This window comes from Dromiciops gliroides, chromosome 2 (genome assembly GCF_019393635.1).
Source record: "Dromiciops gliroides isolate mDroGli1 chromosome 2, mDroGli1.pri, whole genome shotgun sequence".
Classification (NCBI taxonomy): Eukaryota; Metazoa; Chordata; class Mammalia; order Microbiotheria; family Microbiotheriidae; genus Dromiciops; species Dromiciops gliroides.
Window position 1 is genome coordinate 311,615,221 of NC_057862.1, and position 23,709 is coordinate 311,638,929.

At 40.6% G+C, this 23,709-nt stretch overlaps 1 protein-coding gene across 4 annotated transcripts in view; it reads right to left on the reverse strand.

Annotated features, from left to right (window-relative positions):
- Positions 1 to 23,709, reverse strand: part of FGF1 (fibroblast growth factor 1) — a 146,753-nt gene that overhangs the window by 42,363 nt on the left and 80,681 nt on the right. For 3 of the 4 annotated variants that reach the window (XM_043987340.1, XM_043987341.1, XM_043987339.1), the window contains one exon: positions 3,332 to 3,536. In XM_043987340.1, the coding sequence (XP_043843275.1) occupies positions 3,332 to 3,500 (169 nt within the window). In that variant the 5' untranslated portion in view covers positions 3,501 to 3,536. Of the gene's footprint in view, positions 1 to 3,331; positions 3,537 to 17,111; positions 17,229 to 23,709 lie in introns of those variants that run through there. The other variant, XM_043987342.1, reaches the window with a different exon arrangement.

Consider the following 23,709-nt stretch of genomic DNA (forward strand, 5'->3'; position numbering starts at 1 on the left):
GTTTTCCAAACTAGTCCTGATATCTTAATTCAAACATGGATAACCTCGAACAAAAATCAAAGATCCGAGGCCTTAACATGCTGCCATGGATGGAGATCTTCAGAAATATTTATTATGATAAAAAGGAATGTAACCTGTGTAGAAATTTGATTCATTCCAGACTGCTTCAAGTTCCCCAGTTCAAAGTCTCCATATATGTGTGTGTGTCTGTGTGTATGTATGTATATATGTGTGTGTATTTATGTATATATCAGCGCCCAAAAACACGTGATCAAAACAGTTTCTTTCTCCCCACCAGGGTTTTTTTTTCCTTTTAAAAAAATCTTTGTGGGGCAGCTAGGTGTAACAGCGGATAAAGCACCGGCCCTGGATTCAGGAAGACCCGAGTTCAATTCTGGCCTCAGACACTTGACAATTACTAGCTGTATGACCCTGGGCAAGTCACTTAACCCTCACTGCACCACCAAAAAAAGAAAGGAAGAAGAAGAAGAATACAGGGGGGCAGCTAGATGGCGCAGTGGTTAAAGCACCGGCCCTGAATTCAGGAGTACCTGAGTTCAAATCCGGCCTCAGACACTTGACACTTACTAGCTGTGTGACCCTGGGCAAGTCACTTAACCCCCATTGCCTGCAAAAAAACAAAAAAAAAACAAAACAAAAAAAAAAGAAGAATACAGGTACCACAAAGGTGTGGCATTTCTGAAGCATATTACTTCTTATTAATGTGGTTACTATGAACCTTTCGGTCCATATTCCTTGCATGATTCACCCCAGTTTTGAGGCTAGATTGAATTCTATAGATTGAGAGTTTGAAGGGACCTTAGAAACCATTTAGTCCAACTTCTTTATTTATAGAAAAAAGTCTTTATTCACCTTCTATCTAGCTATATTTTCCACCCACTTCTGTTTTCCCCTATTTCTTCCTTCACCTTGGTGATCCTGTCTCTTAAGATAATAGCCTCACTAAGAAGGGACAAACTCTGATTCCAGCTTTTATAAGTACTTTTTGTTATTTAGTCTTTTCAGTCATGTCTGACTCTTTGTGACCCCATTTGGGGTTTTCTTGCCAAAGGTACTGGAATGGTTTGCCATTTCCTTCTCCCATTCATTTTAGAGATAAGGAAACTGAGGCAAACAGGGTGAAATGACTTGGCCAGGGTCATGTAGTTAGGAAGTATCTGAGGCCAGATTTGAACTCAGCCAGGCCCAGCACTCTATCCATTGTGCTACCTAGCTGCCCCTTTTATTACTATGTATTATTTCAATATAGCAAGTATCTGTGATTTCAGCAATATAGGAAGTTATATATGCACTAAGGAAGATTACCACTCTGCCTATATATTAGCATGTAAGTCTTGCTAGGAAAGTTGTCTAAGACTCAAACAAGTTAAGGAACATGCCCATGATCAAACAGAAAGTATAGAGGCAAATTTGAGGTATCAGATTGGAGGGGGGTGGTATTTGAACCTGAGTCTTCCTGACCCAAACTTCAAAGCTCTGTTCCCTATACCATGCTGCTGCTAAAAATAACCAAGTCATAGAGACCATTAGTTAATTTATTACAGTTGAAATGAATATCTGATGTCAACCATACAAGTCAATAAAAGGAATGTATATATACACACATGCACACATACGTATATGAGTATGTATACTGATAAATGATAGATAATAGATGGATAGATACAGATAGAGATAATAGAGATAGATAGATGATAGATAGATAGATAGATAGATAGATAGATAGATAGATAGATAGATAGATAGATAGATAGATAGATAGAGGCAGCTAGATGACTCAGTAGATAGAGTGGTGGGGCTAGAGTCAGGATGATCTGAGTTCAAATCCAGCCTCAGACACTTACTAGCTGTGTGACCCTAGGCAAGTCACTTAACCTCTGTTTGAGAAGAAAATGTCAAACTACTCCAGTATCCTAGCCAAGAAAACCCCATAGATAGTATTGATGTGATATGGTCCACAGTATCACAAAGAGTTGGACATGACTGAACAACTAAACCACAACAAAAAAAATAGATAGATAGATAGATAGATAGATAGATAGATAGATAGATAGATAGATAGATAGATAGATAGATAGGAGGAAATGAGTCCCTTTCCCAAAGCCATACATTCATTTATCAATACTGTCTAAGAGATAGAACTCGGGGGCAAGTTCCTAGCAGAGCTATTACAGGGAATTGGCGGGAATTGTTACTGTTCTCCAGTTACTACAGGTCTGGAGAAGTACTTTAACGCTCTTGGTGACCACAGCCACATCTGCATGATGCGTAGAAGTAAAGCTGTGTAATTTATTATGTGTAAGGCTAGGGTTATAAACTGGGATTTCACAAATCAAACCCAGTGTAAGCATAGCCTGGACAACCATACTTCCTTGAAATGAAGCCTATGTATGCATGCAGGAGTTACCTTCCCTGTCCCATCTGGCTTCTCATGTTACAGTCGTAGAATGTGGGCTGGAATCTAAGGTTGGATCTTTCGTTAGTTACAGAACCTTGGGACAAGGCATTGAGCTAGGGAGACATTTCACTCTGGCCTGGATTCTCCACCTTCTCAACCAGAAAAGAATGTCAAGTTTTACATTATTTCCAGAAAAGTCTTTCCAGATTTCTCTGTCTTCCTTATATTTATTGGCTAATGACATTACAATCTATTACATTAAAATGCCACAGTCCATATAACCATTTCCCCATTATTGGACATTTTGGGTATTATTTTAGGTTGCTTCCAGTATTTTAAAAAATAACTACATAAAGAATAATATCTTCACTAACCAGAATCACATGAGGAAATGTGAATGAGAATAATAGGACAAAAAATCCTGAGAGAAACTTAGTAAGATGGACTAAAAAAAAATCTTATGATACTTTGTTTTGAAAAAATTTAATTTAAATGAAAATTGTTATTTAGTAAGTTTGCATGTTCAGTGTTAGGTTCCCATTAAAATATTTAATAAGAGCTTGGTACAGGTGGAAAGTGCACTGGATTTGGAGTTAGAAGATTTGGATTCAAATCCCAACACTGCTACATATGAGTTGTGTGACCTTGGGCAAGTCACAACTTCTCTGGGCTTTTGTTTCCTCATATACAAATAAAGAGGTTGGACTAACTGGTCTCTAAGGTCCCTTCAAACTCTCACTCTATCATCCAATCATCTTAATCCTATAAGGAAAAGGAAGAAAGGGAAAGGAAAAGAATGGAAAGGACAGAAAAGGAAAGTCAAATCCTTCTTTCAGCCTTATTGGTGGAAAGTTAGGGGAAAATAAGAGGGCAAGGAAGAGAACCATAAGAGTACATTATAGAAGTGCTTACTGTGTTGGTCATTTCTGTCCCTTGTCCCATCCACTTTGCCATCAGGAAGGATCCTCAAAAAGTGGCCCCCATTGCTACAGTAGAGAAGCTTGGGCTTCTTGTAATTCCCCAGTGGCAGGTTAAATCTTTCGGTCAGGGCTGTGAAGGTTGTGATCTCCCCTTCGGCCATGCCTCAGCTGTTTGGCTTTTACAGGCCCCTTCAAGACTGAAAGAAATCCAACAGGCTCATAGTTAGCACAGCAGCAAAGAAGGTGACACTTGTACTTTTAAAGGGCATCAGAGGGACTCAGGGGGTGCAGCCTTCCTGGAAAGGTCTCTACAGGAGATTGCCAAGGTGATGCCCATGGTTATCAGAGATACCAGGTGGCAAGTGGTGACTGAGGACGGGGCTCTTTAAGGATAGACAGTCCTCAACGTGGGAGGGATTTTCAGTGCATCTCACAGATCCCAATTGGACACAGGTTTGGCACAAGAGGCATCCTTTTTTAAGCTTCAAATTTAATCATTTGGCCAAAGAAAAAAAAATGTTAAGGTTCCCTCCTTCTGATCCACACACATCCTCAAATTAAACACCAAAATGGCACTAAAATAACACCAGGGGGGCTGGTTGAAAGCCACAGAAGCCAGTGAGGCCGGGGCTGAGGCTTTCTCCCTCCACCCTCACACTGTTTTGACTAGGAATTGTAACAGCATCAGGGAACAGATAGCACAGATGGCCTTTGAGGCTTTGAGTCTGCAAGCAGAGATACAGGAAGTCATTTTGGCTTTGGGGGCAGTCTGGTCTACCCTCAGTGACTGGGGAGGGAAACCACAACAGTGAGCCCTTTTATAACCTCTTAAATGACTGGAAAGAAGAAAGGGTTAAGACAGGAAGGACACACATCCCAGTTTCAGGTCTTCGGGGTCAGGAAGAATTCAGCACCAAAGAGTATTAGGTCAGGATTTTAAAAAAAACAAAACAAAACAGATCAATGTTCTGTAAAAGGGACTGAGCACTGATAGAATGAATTCTCCCAAGAAATAGGAAACATTCCATATTTATTTTTGTATTCTCCACCCTTAGCACAGTTCCAGGCACAAGATATGTGTGTTAAGTAAATGCTTGTTGATTGATCGAGCTATTTCATTATGAAGAACACCTCTAATTTAGTGCCTACCTTAAAAAAAAATCAAAACAAACCCCTATCGATGTTTCTACAGCACTGTCACCAAGATTGTGGATTCATTCTACCATACAGACAGGACTAGTGAAGCAAAATAAAGGTTAAGCGTCTTACTCAATATCACAGAGGCCTTTAGCAATGCTAGCTATCAGGATTGCTCTCCTTATTCACTGTCCTTTCTCTGATCTTTTTCTTTCTTTCTCTTCTTTATTTCTTTCACAGAATCACAGAACTGCAGATTTGGAATGGACTGCCATAAACATCTAGTCCCATCCATAAACCAAAAAAGTTTTTATTGTCGTTGTTGTTTGTCCTTTGTTTTTGAAGAGGACCAATGACATCAGGGGCTGATGTCTTGACTCCTGAATGGATTGGATTTGAGTGAGGCAAAGTTATACAAAGTCATCAGACTCTCTCTTCCAGAGTCATCAAAGTCCAGTTGCAAGAAAAAAATCTAGATGACTGGCCATGACCCAGGATACAGTGGATGCTCATGGCATCTTTGATGTCTGACCAAGCTCTAAGATAGCTTTGTGCCTGCTTCAACCCCCTTCATTGCCCTTGGAACAAGTTGTTCTCATCTACCCATTCTGCCCAGGGAAAATCTTCACATGCTTGGGGTAGACATCCCCCTATCTCACCAATGGGTTTGATGTCCATCAGTTACCCTCAACCTGGTTTAACCCATCTGCCAAGATGGTTTTACCAGGATGTGGCCACAGTGCATGCTACAGCTTCTTGGAGTCACTGGTGAGAGCTGGGTGAGAGGTGGACACCAAAGGTAGATGAGTAGCCCTGAAAAGAGCTCATCAAGCCCTCACACCAGAGGTGCTAGTTCTCCTTGATCACCCAATATACCCCAAACCAAAAAAGTATCCTCATTGCAACACACCTGACAAGTAGTCATCTAGCTTGGGATTGAAGCCCTTCACAGAAGGGGAATTCACACCCTTCTGAGGTTGCCTATTCCACTTTGAGATAGCTGCAATTGCTAAGGCTTTCCTTTCTATCAAGCTAAAATTTGCCTCTTTGTAGCCTTCACTCATTGCTTCTAGTTCTGCCCTCAGAACAAGTCTAATGTTTCTCTCACATGATTGCCTTGCCAGCAGTTGAACAAAATCATCACATTCCTCCCCTGAGTCTTCGATTCCCTAGGCTAAACTTCTTCAGTTGCTTCAGCTGATCCTCATATCACATGGACTCCCTGGCTTCCTTCAAGTCACAACCAAAATTTCATCTTCTATGGGCAGCCTTTCCTGATCCCTCTTAATGCTAGTGCCTTTCCTATATTGATTAACTCCCATTTATCCCGGGTTTATCTTTTTCACTGCTCATCCACCTTTGGTGTCCACCTTTACCCAACTTTCACTTGTGACTCCAAGAAGCTATAGTATAGCATAAACAGAGGTCACACCCCTTTAAAACCATCTCAGCACAAGGGCTAAACCAGCCTGAGGGTGACAGATGACAAATCTGTCTTTGACTTAGGGGAGTATCTAACTCAAGGATGCAAAGACTTCCCCCAGCAGAATGAAAAGATGAGAACAATTAGTTTGAACAACCATGAAGGCAGCTGAAGCAGGCATTGTGGAGTGCTTAGAGCTTGGTCAAACATCAAAGGTGCTACAGTCATCCACTGCATCCTGGGCCGTTGCCAGTTGTCTCGACTTTTGTCTTACCACTGGACTTAGATGACTCTGGAAAAGAGAATGAGTCTATTGACTTTGTGTGACTCTGCCTCACTTAAATCCAATTCACCCATGAGTCAAATCACCCTGTGATGTCATTGGTCTGCTTCCAAGTGAATAACCAATAACAGTTGTTTTCACAATGTCTCCCCCATTAGACCATGAGTTCCTTGAGGGCAGGGACTGTCTTTTGCCTTTCTTGGTATCCCCAGCGCTTAGCCCAGTGCCTGGCACATTGTTGTTCCTGTTTAGTTGTTTTTCAGTTGTGTCCAACTCTCCCAGACCCCATATGGAGTTTTCTTGTCAGAGATACTGGAGGTTTTTTTGCCATTTCCTTCTCCAGCTCATTTTACAGATGAGGAAACTGAGGCAAACTGGGTTAAGTGACTTGCTCAGGGTCATATAACTAGTAAGTGTCTGAGGCCAGATTTGAACTCAGAAAGGTGAGTCTTCCTGAAACCAGGCTTGACACTCTATCTGCTGTACCACCTGGCACATAGTGGCATTTAGTGCTTACTGGCTTTTTGACTGACTCAATGCCCTTCTCACTATTCTGATCATCCTCCAGATTTTCTTCAGTTTATCAATAGCTTTCCTATTGTGGTGCTCCAAATCAAACAGCGCTACCTGCCTTCCCTCCCACCAGTGGTCAGAATAAAGCTAATAGGTTTGATTTAGTTCTAAACATAGCAACAGGCTATAACAGGTTCCCAGGCCCTACCATGATGATTGAACGCTTTACAGGCCTCAGGTACAAAGAATCTTTTCCAGGGTGAAGAGAGTAGCATTTTTGGAGTCCTTCATAGCTATTATTCAGACACCACTGTGTTTACAGAAGGCATTTCCCTTCAGAGCTATAATTTGATTCCTGTCATCAACCAAAGTTTACTGAAAATGAAGATTCAGGAAGAAAGTAGCAAAGAGTCTGGTAGACCCTGGGGGTGTGGGGGTGCAGGGGCAGACATTGTATGTTAGTTAAATTAAAGAGTATCCCTAAAGTCTTAGTGCATTTGTAGGCTACTAGAACTTAGAAGTGCAGTAAGACTTTGGGGACACTCTGTATATAAAACTAATTCCTTTTTTAATGTTATAAGGAAGCCCCAAGGATTAAAGAGCAGTTATTTCTTAGGTTTCTGCCTTATGGTTTACCTATATTTTAATCAGTAGGCCAAAGTTCTATCCCATGATTCAATTCAACAAGCAATTAATAAGCATTTACTATGTGTTGGGTACTGTACAATATGCCGAGGATACAAAGACAAAAAAAATGAAACAGTCCCTGCCCTCAAGGAGTTTACACTCTACTAGGGCTGGAGGGTGGTAACAACATGTACAGAAATACATAAAAACAAATTCAATACAAAGTAGATTCAAGATCATTAGAGTACTAACAACAGAATGGACCAGAAAGATGTCATATAAGAGGTGAACCTTGAGCTCATTTTAGGGGATATGTTTAAAGAGCATACCAAAAAATCAAGAACCACCTAAATTTATTAAATCCTTATGCAGCTCGGTGCCTCAGTGGATACAGTGCTGGGTCTGGAGTGAGGAAGACCCCTCTTCCTGAGTTCAAATCTGACTTCAGACACTTGCTAGCTGTGTGACATTGGGCAAGTCACTTAACCCTGTTTGCCTCAGTTTCCTCATCTGTAAAATGAGCTAGAGAAGGAAATGGCAAAACACCCCAGGATCTTTGCCAAGAAAACCCCAAATGGATTCACAAAGAATCAGAAGCAACTGAAATTGACTAAACAACAATATAAAGCAGAAGGCCTACTATCTCCATTAGGAGAGCCATAAAATCAGTTCAAATTCTTCTAGTAACAGGTTAACAGGTGATGCCTTCACATCTCTGTCATCCTGTATCTGACTTTGGTTCATTTCTTAAAAGAAACCAAACAACCTCCTATTAATCTGTCACTTGTTACTGTTACCTTTGCCTTTTTGTGGGCATCCAAGCTTGAAAGGAAGTCCATGTATAATGTATAATGATATGAAACATTTACTATCTGCAATAAGCCTAGTAGTTAAATAGTTGCAGCAAGAAGTAGCACTTAATGGACTGGTTAAATTTTTTACAAGCCAGTGGATTTCTTTTTTAACTTATTGGCCACACCAAAATGAGACCAGCTAAAGTCTTCTTAGCATACATAGTTCTACAAAAGCCTACACCTTTTGACATTCATTATAATTCAACAAACATTATTAACTGCCAAATTCATACACAGTGCTGTGTCATTTGGACTCTGGAAGGTCACCTACTTATATACACATGTATATGAGCACACATCTGCCCAAGAACATATTTAGTAAGAATCTAACATTGAACTGGAAGCAAACATAATTGAAATTCTTGCAAATTATGGGAATTGGGAATTCTGGCTCCACCATACATTTACATACATACATACATACACATATATATATGTATGTATGTGTGTATATATGTATGTATATGTGTATGTATGTATATATACATGTATATACATATACACACATACACATATGAGTTTTCTCCCACATTAGAATGCAAGTCCCTTGAACTCAAGGCCTCTTTCATTTGCACCTTTGTCATCTCAGTGTTTAGCACAGTTCCTGGACCATAATAGTTGCTTAATAAAGGCTATGTGACCCTGGACAAGTCACTTAACACTGTTTGTCTCAGTGTCCTCATCTGTAAACTGAGCAGGAGAAGGAAATGGCAAACCACTCCAATATTTCTGCCAAGAAAACCCCAAATAGGGTCATGGAGAGTCGGACATGAATGAAATACTAAATGACTAAACTACAACAACAAAAAGGCTAGTTGTCAATTCACAGAATTTTAGACCTAAAAGGAACCTCAGAGATCATCTCTTCCAAGCCCCTCACTTCACAGATGAAAAACTCAGGTCCACAAGGTTGGCCCAAGATCATATAGTTAGTAAAGGGAGAGGTGGGGGGAAAGAGAGCAGAGCCACTCTTGACCTTTGTGCATATTACTTTCCTCACCTATAAAAATGATAATAATACCTGCCTTAACTACTGGATAGGGCTATTGTTAAGACCACATAATGAGATGATATGGGTTAAAACACTGAGAAAAGTGCCACGTAAACATAAAATGACATCATCTGTCATGGTAGAGTCCACTCTGTAGAAATTTAAGGGTGCTTAAATAATTAGTTTCAAAAGAAATAAATCTGATTTTAAGAGAGTACTTTTCAGCTTCATCATGTTTGACCATAATGAACTAATTCTCTCTTAATAAAAATAAGTGGGGACAGCTAGGTGGCACAGTGGATAAAAAGCACTGGCCTTAGATTCAGGAGGACCTGAGTTCAAATCCAACCTCAGACACTTGACACTTAACTAGCTGTGTGACCCTGGGCAAGTCACTTAACCCTCATTGCCCTGCCAAAAAAAAAAAATGAGTGTAACTCTTGTTTTTACAAATGTGGAACCAGAAGCCAAGAGGCTAGAGGGCAAACCCATGGTGACATAAGAGAATCTACTTTCATCTCTTTCTACTTCATACTCATTAGTAGTTGGGTCAAAATCAAATGATATTTGCTCAGCATATTCCATGTGCTAGCATGCTTTGTCCAGTTTGGAAGCCAGGATGGAAGAATATGAGTTTCTAAGGAGCAGAATGTAGAAAATGTGATGCATTTTGTAGAGTGACAGTTGAAATTTGCCCAACCGGTATATCTAGGCTGGGGAAAGAAGGATCTTGCAAAGTGTCAGCCTGTGTCACATCAAGAGCCATCACAAGGTGTATGAGGTGATACTATAAAAAGAGAGGAAATAAATTCTCTTCTCAGAATCCTGCTTTGGAAACTGCTCTTTAGAGAACATTTAATAGGATGATATGAGTACAATACTGGTCTTGGCAGTGGACAAGTGTCAGCAGTTCAAATGAATCTTTAATGAGTATAAAAAATGGGCTAGGACACCCTTCAACAACTTTGTTGTAGGGGATCCTGAAACCATGCTACCAGACTTTTAATAGATGGACACAGATTAGAAAAAAAATTTAATAAGGACTTATTAAGTTCAAGGCTCAAGGTTGGGACTGAAGCATACAAAGATCAATCTGACAAAGACCCTGTGTGGTATTAGGTCAGGAGACAAATGATTCATATCCCATCTCTAAAACTTACTAGCCATGTGACCACAAGTCGGCCATTTTGGCCAGAACATAAAGTGTGCAAAGACAAGTAATATGCAATAAACCTAGAAAATTAGACCTAAATATATTCCAAAGAAGTCAAAGATGGGGAAAAGCTCATATGAATAAAAATATTTCTAGCACTACTTTTTGTTCCAGATGAAAAAATTGAGGCAGGAAGAGGTCAAGTGGCTTGCTGGGGGTCAACCAGCTAATAAATGTCTGAGGTCAAAGTTGAACTCAGGTCTTCCTTACTCCAGGTTTAGAAGTTTAACCTCTGGGCCACCTAGTTACCTCTAATTTATATAATGACCACAACAATGTAAAGGAAAACAACTTAAAATATTTCCTAACTCCAATTCAGAAGACTGATGATGAAGCATTATTCTTCTTTGTTTCTTGGCAGACTGGTTATGGACTATTGGTGCATAAAGAGATATAAATTTTCAGATGTGGCCAATGTGTTGATGTGTTTTATTTGACTACACTTATTTGTTACAAGGGAAAGCTTTTTATTGGGGGACAGGGGAGAGTTAGGAGGGAGTAATGGAGAAATAAAAAGAATATCAACAAAACATTCAAAAAATATATAAAAGAAAGTGGGGGAAAAGTTCAGAGGGGACATAAACAGTAATTTATTACTACTTTGCTAAATTTAATACACACTTATAAAAAGAAAAATGTATATAATAGAAGTTCATCATTTCACATAAAATTCTTTCTTTGTTCTTCATCTAAGGCTGGGGTTTATTAAATAAATCAATCCAGCTACCCCATTCCTTACTTAAAGTAAGTGATAAGATGCCCTGACACCTTAATGAGATGAGAACAAGGCTCAGTAAACCCATTGATTAAATATTTTAAATTAAGTGTGAAATGTCCTTTGATGAGCTGGAATGACCTTGACAAGCAGATCGTTTGACCGAGGAACCTTAATCATGTCCTAAGGGTTATGTATAAAACAGAAGACTAGTTCAGAACTCATTCATCCAAGTTTAAAAAGCAAACAGAAATCAGAGAAGTTATGCAGATTAGAATACACCAAATAATATGTTACACTGAACAAGCTTTACAGCTGAAAACAAGATCTCAGCTTAAATCAAGAGAGAGGGCCCTTTTTGGGAAGTATCCAGGGAGGCAAACTGGGAAGTGGGAACATGTTGAATAGCTGACTTCCCCTACACGTCTGCAGCTTCCAAAGTCTCCTTCTTCTCCCTGGAGTGACTTCTAGTCACATATCTCTTCCCAAGAGTACCTGGAACCAACTCTGTAAGTTCCTTACCCAGGTACACAACATAGAGTTCAGCATTTTCTTTCTGATATTCAGGAGTCACATCCTCCCTTCATAAGGATTATACAACTGTCCTTCCCCCATCTCTCTTGGGGAGGAGGCAAGTTCCAGTTGTATATTGTAATGTTTGGGTTTGTTGGTAATTGTTAAGCTCATAATTTTTTTTAATTTAAAGGAAGGTACACTAGAATCAAGTTGTGAAGGTCATTATATGCCTGAAGAATTGGTATCTGATCCTGGAGCCACGACAGCTTTTTGGAGCAGAAATGCAAGATAGAGCAGTGAATATCTCTTTGTCAGCTGTAAGATTGATAAATTGGAGAGGAGATAAACTTGAGGAAAAGTAACCAGTTAAGAGGCTATTGCAATAATCTAGATGAGAGGTGATGAGCACTTGAAATAGGATGGTGGCCATGTAAGTGGAGAGAAGGGGGATGCGGAGATGTTAAAAAGATAGAATCTGCAAGATTTGGCAGCTGACAGATATGGGGAAAGGGGGTGCTTAGGGAAAGTGAAAAGACAAGAATGATATAATGTTATTTTATGATGTGATATGATGATATTAAGAATAATACTATGACATAATAACATAACATCACATATGTGTGATATACATTAAAGTTTAATATATATAACAATCTTATATATGTACATATATATAGCCAAGGAGGTAAACCTTGTTTACTAGAAGAATGGTGGTACCTTTAGCAGAAATAGCAAAGTAAGGGGGCAACTAGGTAGCACAGTGGATAGAGCACAGACCCTAGAGTCAGGAGGACCTGAGTTCAAATCTAGCCTCAGATACTTGATACCAGCTGTGTGACCCTGCCTCACAAAAAAAAAAAGAAAAGAAATAGGGAAGTAAGGAAGAGGTTTTGGGGATAGATAATGAGCTCTGTTTGATATGTCTGTGGGGTATCCAGTAAAATGATCCAATGAGCAATTGATGATTTGGGACTGGAGGTGAGGAGAGAGAGGACTGCTTTTCAGGCATGTTATAGAGTGGTATGGAGACGGGTTGGATTAAACAGTTTCTGAGGTCCCTTTCAACTCTGGGATTGGATCATATGGCCTTTGAGATCCCTTCCAAGCCTGTTATTCTAAGGTTCTATGATTCTGTGGATTGAGTTTTGTAGGGCTGCTTGATTTTGGCTAAGGCTAAAAAACCCAAAGGAATTCCAGATTTTGTTACCTCTGCCAGGAAGTGTCAGGCTGGCAAAGAATCACTCACACCCTCCAGTGAAGGGAAGTTTGCCTGAATAGACAGAGACAGTGTGTTCCTCTCTCTGGTCTTACTCCACCCTCATCTCCTTGCATCAGGCTTGAAGGTAGGGATGTGGCTCTAGTTATCTGGCATGAGCTGGGGCCATGCCACCAAAAGCTATACAGTTCTGCTCTGTGGGCTGAAATGTTATCTGCTAAAAGATTCATGTTCTCTCTACAGCTTTTCTCAAATTGTACAACTGACTCATGTTGGAATGAGTTGGGAAACAGTTGGCTGTTACTGATAAGCAAATCAAAATTGTTCAACAGTTATTAACCACCTTTTGTTTGCATGGTAAGAGAGAAAGAGTGGATCAAAAGCTGAACCTGGAGCCAGGAAGACTTGGGTTCAAAATCTTCTCGGACACTTACTAGCTATGTGACTCTGGGCATGTCACTTAACCCCCCATAAGCCTCAGATTACTCTCATATACAATAGATGTGTTGTAGTCTTCCTCAGTGATATATATCAACAACACCCTTGACATATAGACATGTCTGAAAATCAGTGCTGGAGACACAAAGACCAAGAAGAGGAAATGGTCCCTGCCCTCAAGATGATTACAGTCTAGTAGAGTAACATATGGAATATAAAATGTTCTCAGTGATGATGAATTGTTTGGAGAATGTATAATGATGCTCTTCTACCATCTGCTCAGAAGCTCTATAAGCTATTAAAGATAGGATACTTGAGATAATAACTCACGTATTTATATTTTCCATTGAGGCTTGCAAAGGCATTTTCCTCATAATAATCCTATGAGGTAAGTAGTATACATCATTCCCATTTTGTTGTTGTTGTTGTTGTTTAGTTTTATTTGATTCTTTGTGACCATATTTGGGGGTTCCTTGGTAATAAGACTAGAGTGGTTTGCCATTTCCTTCTCCAGCTCATTTTACAGATGAGGAAACTGAGGCAAACAGGGCTAAGTGACTTGCACAGTGTCACGAAACTAGTAAATGTTTGAGGTCAGATTTGAACACAGGAAGATGAATCTATCACTCTATCCACTGCCACCTAGCCACCCTATTCCCATTTTACAGATGAGGAAGACCAAGACTCAGCGCAATAAAATTGCCATGGTTAAAACCACCAATAAACCTCTGAGGCAGAATTTGAACCAAAGTCCTCTGGAGTCCTGGGTCCAGAGAAAGGACTCTTTTAGCTGTATCATTATTGCATCCTGTTGGCTTTTCAGAAAACCTAAAAAAATAGGTACCCTGGGATCTTTCTATTCTCATTCCTAGGCCACAATGATAGATCTTTCTCTCGTCATAGGTAGTCATTTTTCCTGAATGTGCACTGTGTGCAGAAAAGAAGGTAAGGGGAGGAAAATCCCTTGTCCACCTTTATTGGACTGGTGAAGCTAGGCTATAGATGTCAAGGATACAAAGGCTATAAGAGCACTAAACAGCTCACAGACAGATGAGGTTGATGAAATGGTGCCATCCATGCTGCCAACCAGCTCAAGCTGTGCTGATGAAGTCTACTGAAGAATGCATAGACTCTGTGCAAGCACTTTAACTTCTCAGAACTCTTAATGAAGAATTAGACACATATAAGCTTCCGTGTTACTTTTTCATAGGATCCCATCTCTAGAGCTGGGAAGAGACCTCAGAAACCATTTACTCTGTTGCCCTTGCATTTTACAGATGAGAAAACTGAAGCCAGGGAGGTTATATAACTTGCTCAATCTCACACATAGGTAATAAGTGTAAGAGGCATGATTTGAACCCAGATCTTCTGGTTCCAGAGCCAAAATGCTTTCCACTATACTATCCTGCCCTTTTCCTTCTTGCTTTTCTTATGGTTGGTCAGTTCTCTTTACATCGGGCACTTCCACTCCTGGCATGCTCTCTAGCCAGAGGGCATCATTCTGTTGGATGTCAAGAGTACTTAGCAAGGCCTTAGAGAAAAACAGTTTCCCCTCTGAGAGGGAAAACATAGAGATGCCTGACTTGGCATGTTTCAAGGGCCCCAGTTTCTGTCTGAACTTTAAATCCAGTCCAGAGCTTCCCACAGGCTCCCAGCCATCGTGAAAATCAGCACACATCACAAATGTAAATATCCTTTCTGCAGACCAATGTATTAAATCACTGGGGCTTTAAGCTGAATATGGCGTTATTATGCAGTGTCTCTGGCAGCCCCTTCTTCCCCCCCCCCCTTCCCTCTTACCTTCCTTTACTGATGTTCCTCCAAAAGAATCTTTTGAATCTGTTATGAAAGTTACAATCTCCAGAACCAACCCAGGGAGCACATTCCTTTATCTATTTCAACAGACCTTCCAGAACATAGGAGGGGGTGGTGGTTTTTTTCCTGCTCTCCCCCTGACTTAGACATTTTTTACTTTTCCAAGACCAGCCTTTGCGTGTCAGTTCTTTGAGAATGCCTGGGGTTTGTCCCAACACTGTATGTCTCGACCGGCGGTCTGCTTTGGAACCTTCCATAAAACAAGACTTGATTCACACAGTATGAAAAATGGGGAAAGGGGGAAAGAGGAAGAGAATGACCCTCTAGCAGAAGTCACCCATTGGCCCTCCCTGCTCTTTTTATTCTCTCCACTAGCCTGACAAATTTTGCAGCCAAGTCAGACACTTTCCAGGAGAGACTTGTTTTCTTTGATATGGGGCCTTGAAGACTCAGGAACTGAATTATCTCTTCCAGAGATAACTCCTCTGGGGAGGATTGAATGGTACATTGCCTAAAAAGTCTTTCCTGGGAATTTGATCCCAGCTCTGATATCTTCCCGTAGGTGACCCAACCCAGCATGAATCTAGATTAGAACCATTTTATCATGGTCCCTCTTGACTTGTGACATACTAGAGCAATGAGCCTCTATTTAAGAGAGAATCTGAGTTAAGATCAAGATATGTTGATGGGACTGAGTGAGGGCTCCCCCTTCAATCCAGTGCCCTAGGATACTAGGGTTCTAGGCTTAGCATGGCCACTAGCTAACCTTGAGACCAGGAACAAGGGACTCTCTTTCTCAAGGTCTTAGTTTCTTTTTCTGCAAATGAAGAAGTTGAACCAGATGACTTTTTTTCCCACCAGTTCCAACACATAGAATTTTGCAAAGTAAGTTAGAACAAATAAGCATTTATCAAGTGGTTATTAATTGTACAGTACTGTACTAGTGGTTTTGCAGTCCTATTTCTCACTTCTTGCTGTTAATCTACCCATTGCTAAACTACTGAACTCATGGAATGGCTAGGTGGTGCAGTGGATAAAGCATCAGCCCTGGATTCAGGAGTACCTGAGTTCAAATCTGGATTCAGACATTTGACACTTACTAGCTATGTGACCCTGGGCAAGTCACTTAACCCTCATTGCAAGAGAGAGAGAGAGAGAGAGAGAGAGAGAGAGAGAGAGAGAGAGAGAGAGAGAGAGAGAGAGATTCCCACTTCTCTATGGGCCCTGGTCTCCACATCTGTAAATTCAGGGTATTGGACTGGAAGATCTCTGAGTTCTTTAAGTTCTTTACAAATCTTCAATGTTCATCTTCCCAGTAGAATGTAAAGAATGTAACTGACCTCCTTGGGATCAGGACTGGTTTTTGTTTGGTCTTTGTATTCCCAGCACCGAACATGGGGCTTTGCACATAGGAGGCACCTAATACGGACTCTTTGAATTGAACTGAGTGGAAAATCTTAAACTCTTACAGAAATGTGAGCTGTTGTTGTGTTTGCTGTTACTCTATGACTAGCAGAGAAAGGTCAAGTGCCTTGTCTGAGACCACACAGCCAGACTTCGACAGAGCCAACAGAAAGCTGTTAGCTTTCTAAGACAAGGCATTTATGTACCCTGAACATGATTTAAAAACTGTGTCCTCCCCTGCCAACCCCACCCCCACCCCATGTGTTAGTGTCCCAACACAGCGTCTTTGAAACTTCTCTATAAGACCGGCAACTTGACATCACAAACCATTGACCTGCACATAGTAGGGAGTGGAATTCTCTGTAATGGGAAATATACACATTTATAAAAAATAACCCCCATCAGACCATCAAGAGTCACAACTCATACATTTGTGAAGCTCACAAATCCCAGAGCTGAAAATGTCCCTCCTGGCACCTCCTGTAACTTGCACCCTTGGCAGTTGCCCACCTTGCCTGCCCCTAGTGTCATCTCTGGCTCTAAGTTGCCATGTTGCCTCTCATCAACATCGTCTCTTCCAAGGGCCCTGTGTTCATTCCAAGCTTGGAAATAAAGGACAAAACTCACATTTCTGCCAGACAGATTGTATCCAGGCTCCTCTGGAGGAGTAGCTAGCAGTCCCGGAGTGTGGTTTTGTATTTAAAGCGGCTGGATACCCAGAAAGAATCTAAAGTCCATCAAGCTATTTCACATGTCAGAGCCTATTCCAGGTCTTGAAATTGGGCCATGGAGGCCAGAGGCTTCTACTCAGAGAGCTACATTCCTGCTAAGGCAATGGCATCCTGTGCTAGGCAGGAAACAAATGGGAGATTGGGGAGCTTAGGGTTGTGGCTTTGTCAAGATGGCCCAGGAGGTGGAAGAGCCAAATGGCACAGAGAAAGCCGGCCTCTATAATTACCTGCCCAGAGACCCAAGCCTTTCTGGGGGATCGTTTTTGCAGAGCCTCGGTAAAGGAAGTGTAGAAATTGCTTCTTTATTTCACATCATTTCTTTTTAAGGACTTTGGCTATTTTTAGAGGCCCATCAGCTTGCCAGCTGCCTTTGACTCTGCGAGAAAAGTTGAATGAAGACGACTTTTCCATCTGCATTGTTTGCTTTTTTCCTGGTTCCACTGCCATGCTCATACTTCTGGGGCCATATAGTTGGTATTCCACACACAGGTCTGCTCACAGCTCTCCCTCTAGACAGTTGGCAAGGACATGCTGGGCTTTACGGGAATGAAAGGGAGAGAGCAAGGGAACGCCAACCAAAGACAACATGAAATGACTGATTGTTTTATTTTATTTTATTTTTCTGGGTGAAGGCCTAATTTTTTAATGATGAAATAACTTGGAGGGGAGGTAAAAATCTGTGGCCAAGAAACTGAGCTGAGAGATCTGTCCATCCCTTGGTGTCTGGGTCCCCCATGGAGAAAACAGATTCTGTTCCTAAGAGGAAACAGATTTGAAATCCTGTAGCAGTAGCTGATCCAAGAGTACAGTTCTAAGAAGGACAGAACAAGCTTCATGTCCCAACCACCCCACTTCAGACCAGCTCCCTTTGCTTCTGGCAGGTGGCTAAGTGCTACTGCCACCACTTCAGACTTTTTCCTCTGGGCTGACTTTTTCTCAGAGGGTTTGCTTTTTTTTTTTTTTTTAACTGAGCTTTCACTATCATTTCCATCACTCTTTTACAATTTAATGAGTTTGTTCAGGGTGGTGGAAAACACATCAGGTTTGAAGCCAGGGGACCTGAGTTCAGATCCCAGCTCTGCCACGATTATTTAGGTGACCTTGGAAAAATCACTTAAGAACTCTGCGGGGGCGGGGGGGGGGGCAGCTAGGTGGTGCAGTGGATTCAGGAGGACCTGAGCTCAAATCCGGCCTCAGACACTTGATACTTACTAGCTGTGTGACCCTGGACAAGTCACTTAAACCTCATTGCCCCACAAAAAAAGAACTCTGGGGCTCAGTTTCCCCCTCTGTAAAATGAGGGGGTCAAACTAGATGGCCTTTAAGATTCCTTCAATCAAGAGAACATCATACAAAGAGACAGCAACATTGTTTGATGAAGAACTGTGAATGACTTGACTATTCTCAGCAATACAATGATCTGAGACAATCCCAAAGGAATAATGATGAAGCATACTATCCACCTCCAAAGAAAGAACTGATGTTTTTGGAACAGACTAAAGCATGCTATTTTTCGCTTTCTTTCATTTTTTTCTTTTAATCAAGTTTCCTTGTACAAAAGGACAAATATGGTAATGTTTTACATAATCATACATGTATACCTCATATATGATTGCCACCTCAGGGAGAAGGGAAGAAAAGAGGGATTAAAGTTGGAACCCCAAACTATAAATAAAAAATGTTTATTATTTAAATTAATTAATTAATTAAGATTTGGGGAGCAAAAAAAGAGAGATCATTAATAAAGTCATAAAAGTTAAAACAAAGATTCCTTCAAGTTCAATATCCAGGAGCCTGTGAACCGAACCCATTTCTTTCTCATAGAACAAAGACTCTTGATATAGAGAAGCCATATTAAAAATGGACTCTCTAGAATGCTAAATTCTGTAGTTCTATTAAGCCACAGAAGAAAAAGAGAAAATTCAGTGTGGTTTCTCTTTCTGCTATCATGTTGTCTTCTTGGTCATGATTCAGTGGAACCTACAGAGAACTGACTCAAAGGTCACCCTTCCAGGTTCAAGTGCTTCTTTTGTCATGAAAGGGGATGTTTAGGTAGATGGTAAGAGCATCCTGATTCAATGTTCATATAGGGTCCTGCTGGGTTGAGACGCTGAAAAGGAAGTTGCCTCCTTGATGTTTTGTTGCTATCTATTCCAGGCCCCTTCTGGCTCACATAATTGAGAGATTTCTATACAACTGAGGAACTTAATGACTAAAAATCCATATTTATGAAAAGTTTAAGCTGCGTGTGTTTGCATTTGTAGGGAATTACCATGGTAGGTAATTGCTTTTCAGAAAGATTCACCATAGATTTCTTTATTAAGTTGTGAGCATCGCCATGGACTTGAAACATGCTTTGATTTATAAAATTCTCCACATGAAGACATTATGGTATAGTGAAAAGATGACTGTATTTGGAGTCAGAGGACCTGGATTCAAAAAATATCTCTGTCACTACTCCTTGTACAACCTTGGGCAAGTTGCTTTAGTACTGTGGCCCTCATTTTCCTCACCTATAAAATTATGGAATGTGCCAGGAGGCATGGGATATTAGATAGGGTGGATCTTTAATGTCTTTCGGCTCTGAATTTTATTTCTTGTTCAATTGTATCAGACTCTTCATGACCTCATTTGGGATTTTCTTGGCAGACATACTAGAGTAGTTTGCTATTTCCTTCATTTGACAGATAAGGAAACTGAGACAAACAGAGTTAAGTGACTCACCTAGGGTCACACAGCTAGTAAGTGTCTGATGCCAGATCTGAACTCAGGAAAATAAGTCTTCACTACAGACCTAGCACTCTATTCACTGTGCAACCTAGCTAGCTTCCCTCTGAATTTTATGTTCCTAACCCTTTTCTCAGGAATATGTCTTTAAGTCAGGCAGCTGTGGGTAGTGACATAGTGCATAGAACACTGGCCTTTGAGTTAGGAAGACATGGGTTTAAGACCTGCCTATACTCATAGATAACTGAAATATAGATAATCCAAAATATCATGTTAGCCAATAATGCAAGACTCATTTCCACTTCTAGCTTTTCCACAAGAAGTGAAAAGGACCACTTGGGAGTTTCTCCTCTCTGCCCATAAGTAGAAGAGATAAAGGGATAAAGCCAGAAGGCCTTCATAAACCCTATACTGGATAAGTCAAATCTTATGGCTTCAGTAACAGATTATCAGGTTTATGCCTTATCTGAATTTTTTTTTTTTTTTAGTGAGGCAGTTGGGGTTAAGTGACTTGCCCAAGGTCACACAGCTAGTAAGTATTAAGTGTCTGAGGCCAGATTTGAACTCAGGTACTCCTGACTCCAGGGCCGGTGCTCTATCCACTGTGCCACCTAGCTGCCCCCTCTTATCTGAATTTTAAAAACAAAATAGATGATCCAATCCAAGTCCTATCAGCTGTCCAAGGTTATACTTCAAAGTTTATTGTTGCCATGTCACCAATCTGTGGATGAAAGACCTAGTCTCCTAATTATGCCCAGATAAAGCTGCCTTCACCCCCCCTCCAAAAAAAAGACCTGCCTCTGACACATACTAGCTATAGAACACATAAGCTCTCAGTACCCTATACATCTAATCCTCTAAGTCACAGAGCATGATTCTGTCATATCAGTCTATATTGGTAGGGGGAGTTTTCTCAATGGGAGTTCTCTATACCAGTGAAATAACAATCCTGGTTGAAAATATGAATAATAAAGCCAAGTAGACCTATATGTAGTGTTTTGAGTCTGGTTTTGTTGGGAAACTTGTGCTTCCATTGAATTTAAAGAGCTGAAAACCCCATCTTCTGAAAATGACATCGTTTTAGAGGTAGGTGGTAGTGCAGTGGATAGAGCAGTCTGGAGTCAGGAAGACCTGAGTTCAAATCTGACCTCAGACACTTACAATGGAGAAGGAAATGGCAAACCACTCCAGTATCTTTGCCAAGAAAAGCCCATGGACAGTAATAAAATCATAAAATATATGGCACCAGAAGATGAGCTGCTCAGGTCAAAAGGTACCCAATACAATACTGGGGAAGAACAGAAGACAACTACAAGTAGCTCCAAATACTAATAAAGCTAATGGGCCAAAGCCTAGAAGAAACTAATGGAAGAAATGTCAGACTTTATATTCTTGGGCTCAAAGATCATTGCAGATGCTGCCCGTGGCCATGAAATTAAAAGACACTTGCTCCTTGGAAGGAAAGCTATGGCTAATCTGAATGGCCTACTAAAAAGCAGAGACATCACTTTGCTGACAAATGTCCATAGAGTCAAAGCTATAGTTTTTTCAGTACCAATGTATGACTGTGAGAGCTGGACTATAAGGAAATCTGAGTGCTGCAGAATCAATGCTTTCAAATTGTGGTGCTTGAAAAGACTTTTGAGAGTCTCGTGGACAGCAAGGAGATCAAATCAGTCAATACTTAAATAAATTAATTCAAACTCTTCACTGGAAGGTCAAATGTTGAAGTTTAAATACTTTGGCCACATAATGATAAGACAGTACTCATTGGAAAAGACCTTGATGTTGGGAAAGATTGAAGGCAGAAGGAAAAAGCAATAGCTGAGAATGAGATGGTTAGATAGTATCATGAAAACAATAGGACAGACTTTGGGCAATAGTGGAGGATAGAAGGGCCTGCTGGGTGGTGCAATGAATAGTGCACTGGGCCTGGAATCAGGAAGACTCATCTTCGTGAGTCAAATCTACACTCAGGCACTAGCTAGGTGACCCAAGCCAAGTCACTTAACTCTGTTTGCCTCAGTTTCTTCACCTGTAAAATGAACTGGAGACGGGAATGTATCTTTGCCAAGTATCTTTGCTAAGAAAGCCCAAAATGGGGTCACAAAAAGTTAGACTTGACTGAACAACAACAACAATTGATGGACCTGCTGTGTTATAGTCCATGGGATCACAAAGAGTCGGAAACAACTAAAAAATGACTAAATGACAAAAAATTGACCCTCTTCAAGGATAAAGTCAATTCATTCTGATTTTTAGATTTGAAGTATGGAATAAGTTAATTGAGCAAATCTCTTCACTTTTCTTAATCTCTGTTTCCCTGTCTGTAAAATACAGGTGATAAGGCTTGTTACAAGATGGATGAATGGCAATTGTCTTCAACTCCCTGAATTTGAGGGGAAAGACCTGAGGCAGGGCAACCAATTAAGAGACTATTGCAATAATCTAGAAGAGAGGAGATGAGGAGCCTGAACTAAAGTGGTGTTGGGTTTGAGTAGAGAGGAGGGATCAGATACAAGAAATGTTGTGAAGGTAGAAATAGAAAGATTTGGCAACTAATTGGCTATGTGGGGTGAGGAAGAATGAGGAATGCAAGATAAGGCCATGGTTTATAATCTCGATGGTGGAATATAGGCAAAGAATGAGGCATACCTTTGCAGATGTGACCGATGTACTTATTTGTTTAATTAACAGTACTTTGTTAAAAGGACAGGTTCAAGTGCAATGTGTATGAGAAGAAATAGCAATGTACATTTTTAAAGCATCATAAAACAGGAAGGAAGGAAGAAAGGAGAGAAGGAAGGAAGGAAAGAAGAAAGGAGGGAGGGAAGAAGGGAAGGAAGGAAGGAAGGAAGGAAGGAAGGAAGGAAGGAAGGAAGGAAGGAAGGAAGGAAGGAAGGAAGGAAGGAAGGAAGGAAGGAAGGAAGGAAGGAAGGAAGGAAGGAAGGAAGGAAGGAAGGAAGGAAGGAAGGAAGGAAGGAAGGGATGCCTAGAGTTCTTTTGCATCCCTAAAATCTATATTCAGCTGAAATAAATTCTATCTGTTCTGGAAGACATGCCACATTTGTCCAGATTTCCTTTACAGAATAAAGTATAGTACCCGTTGTCCTCCCCTAATACCCCAAAGAAAATCCATTTAGGAAGAGAGAGGGATAATTATTGATTCTACTTTATCAAGTTTCAGTTCACTATTGCCAGCTTCCTCCTAAGAGCCTCCTATAGAATTCCTGGTAACCACAGGAAATAAACACACTGACCACTTTAAGTGCTCTTATAAAACTAAGTTTGAATTGACCTCCTTCCTGTGGAAGGGCCTCCTGCCCCTCAGACAATTTTTGCAAGTGAATCTCATGCATTCTTTAGGGCCCTTCTTCTCTTCTCTTGTTCACCAATAGGCTTCAATAGGGCATACTCAGAGCCGTGTCACTTGGAAATGTTTTCCCTCTCCTCCCCTCCCCACCTTCTATACCAGTTTATCTCCTTCTCTAATGTGCAGGTTTAGAGTGCAGAGACAGGAGATAGAATGAGACATTAACTTTTTCTTTGAGCTCGTGGATCAATCTATGAACAGACATTTATTAAGTACCAATGATATACCTACCAGGCACTGGGCTCCTAACCAAGCATCTCTTTATCCACCTCCTCAGTGACTGAAAGTTTATATATATATATATATATATATATATATATATATACACACACATACATAAACATATATACACACATACATAAACATATACACACACACATATATATATACATAT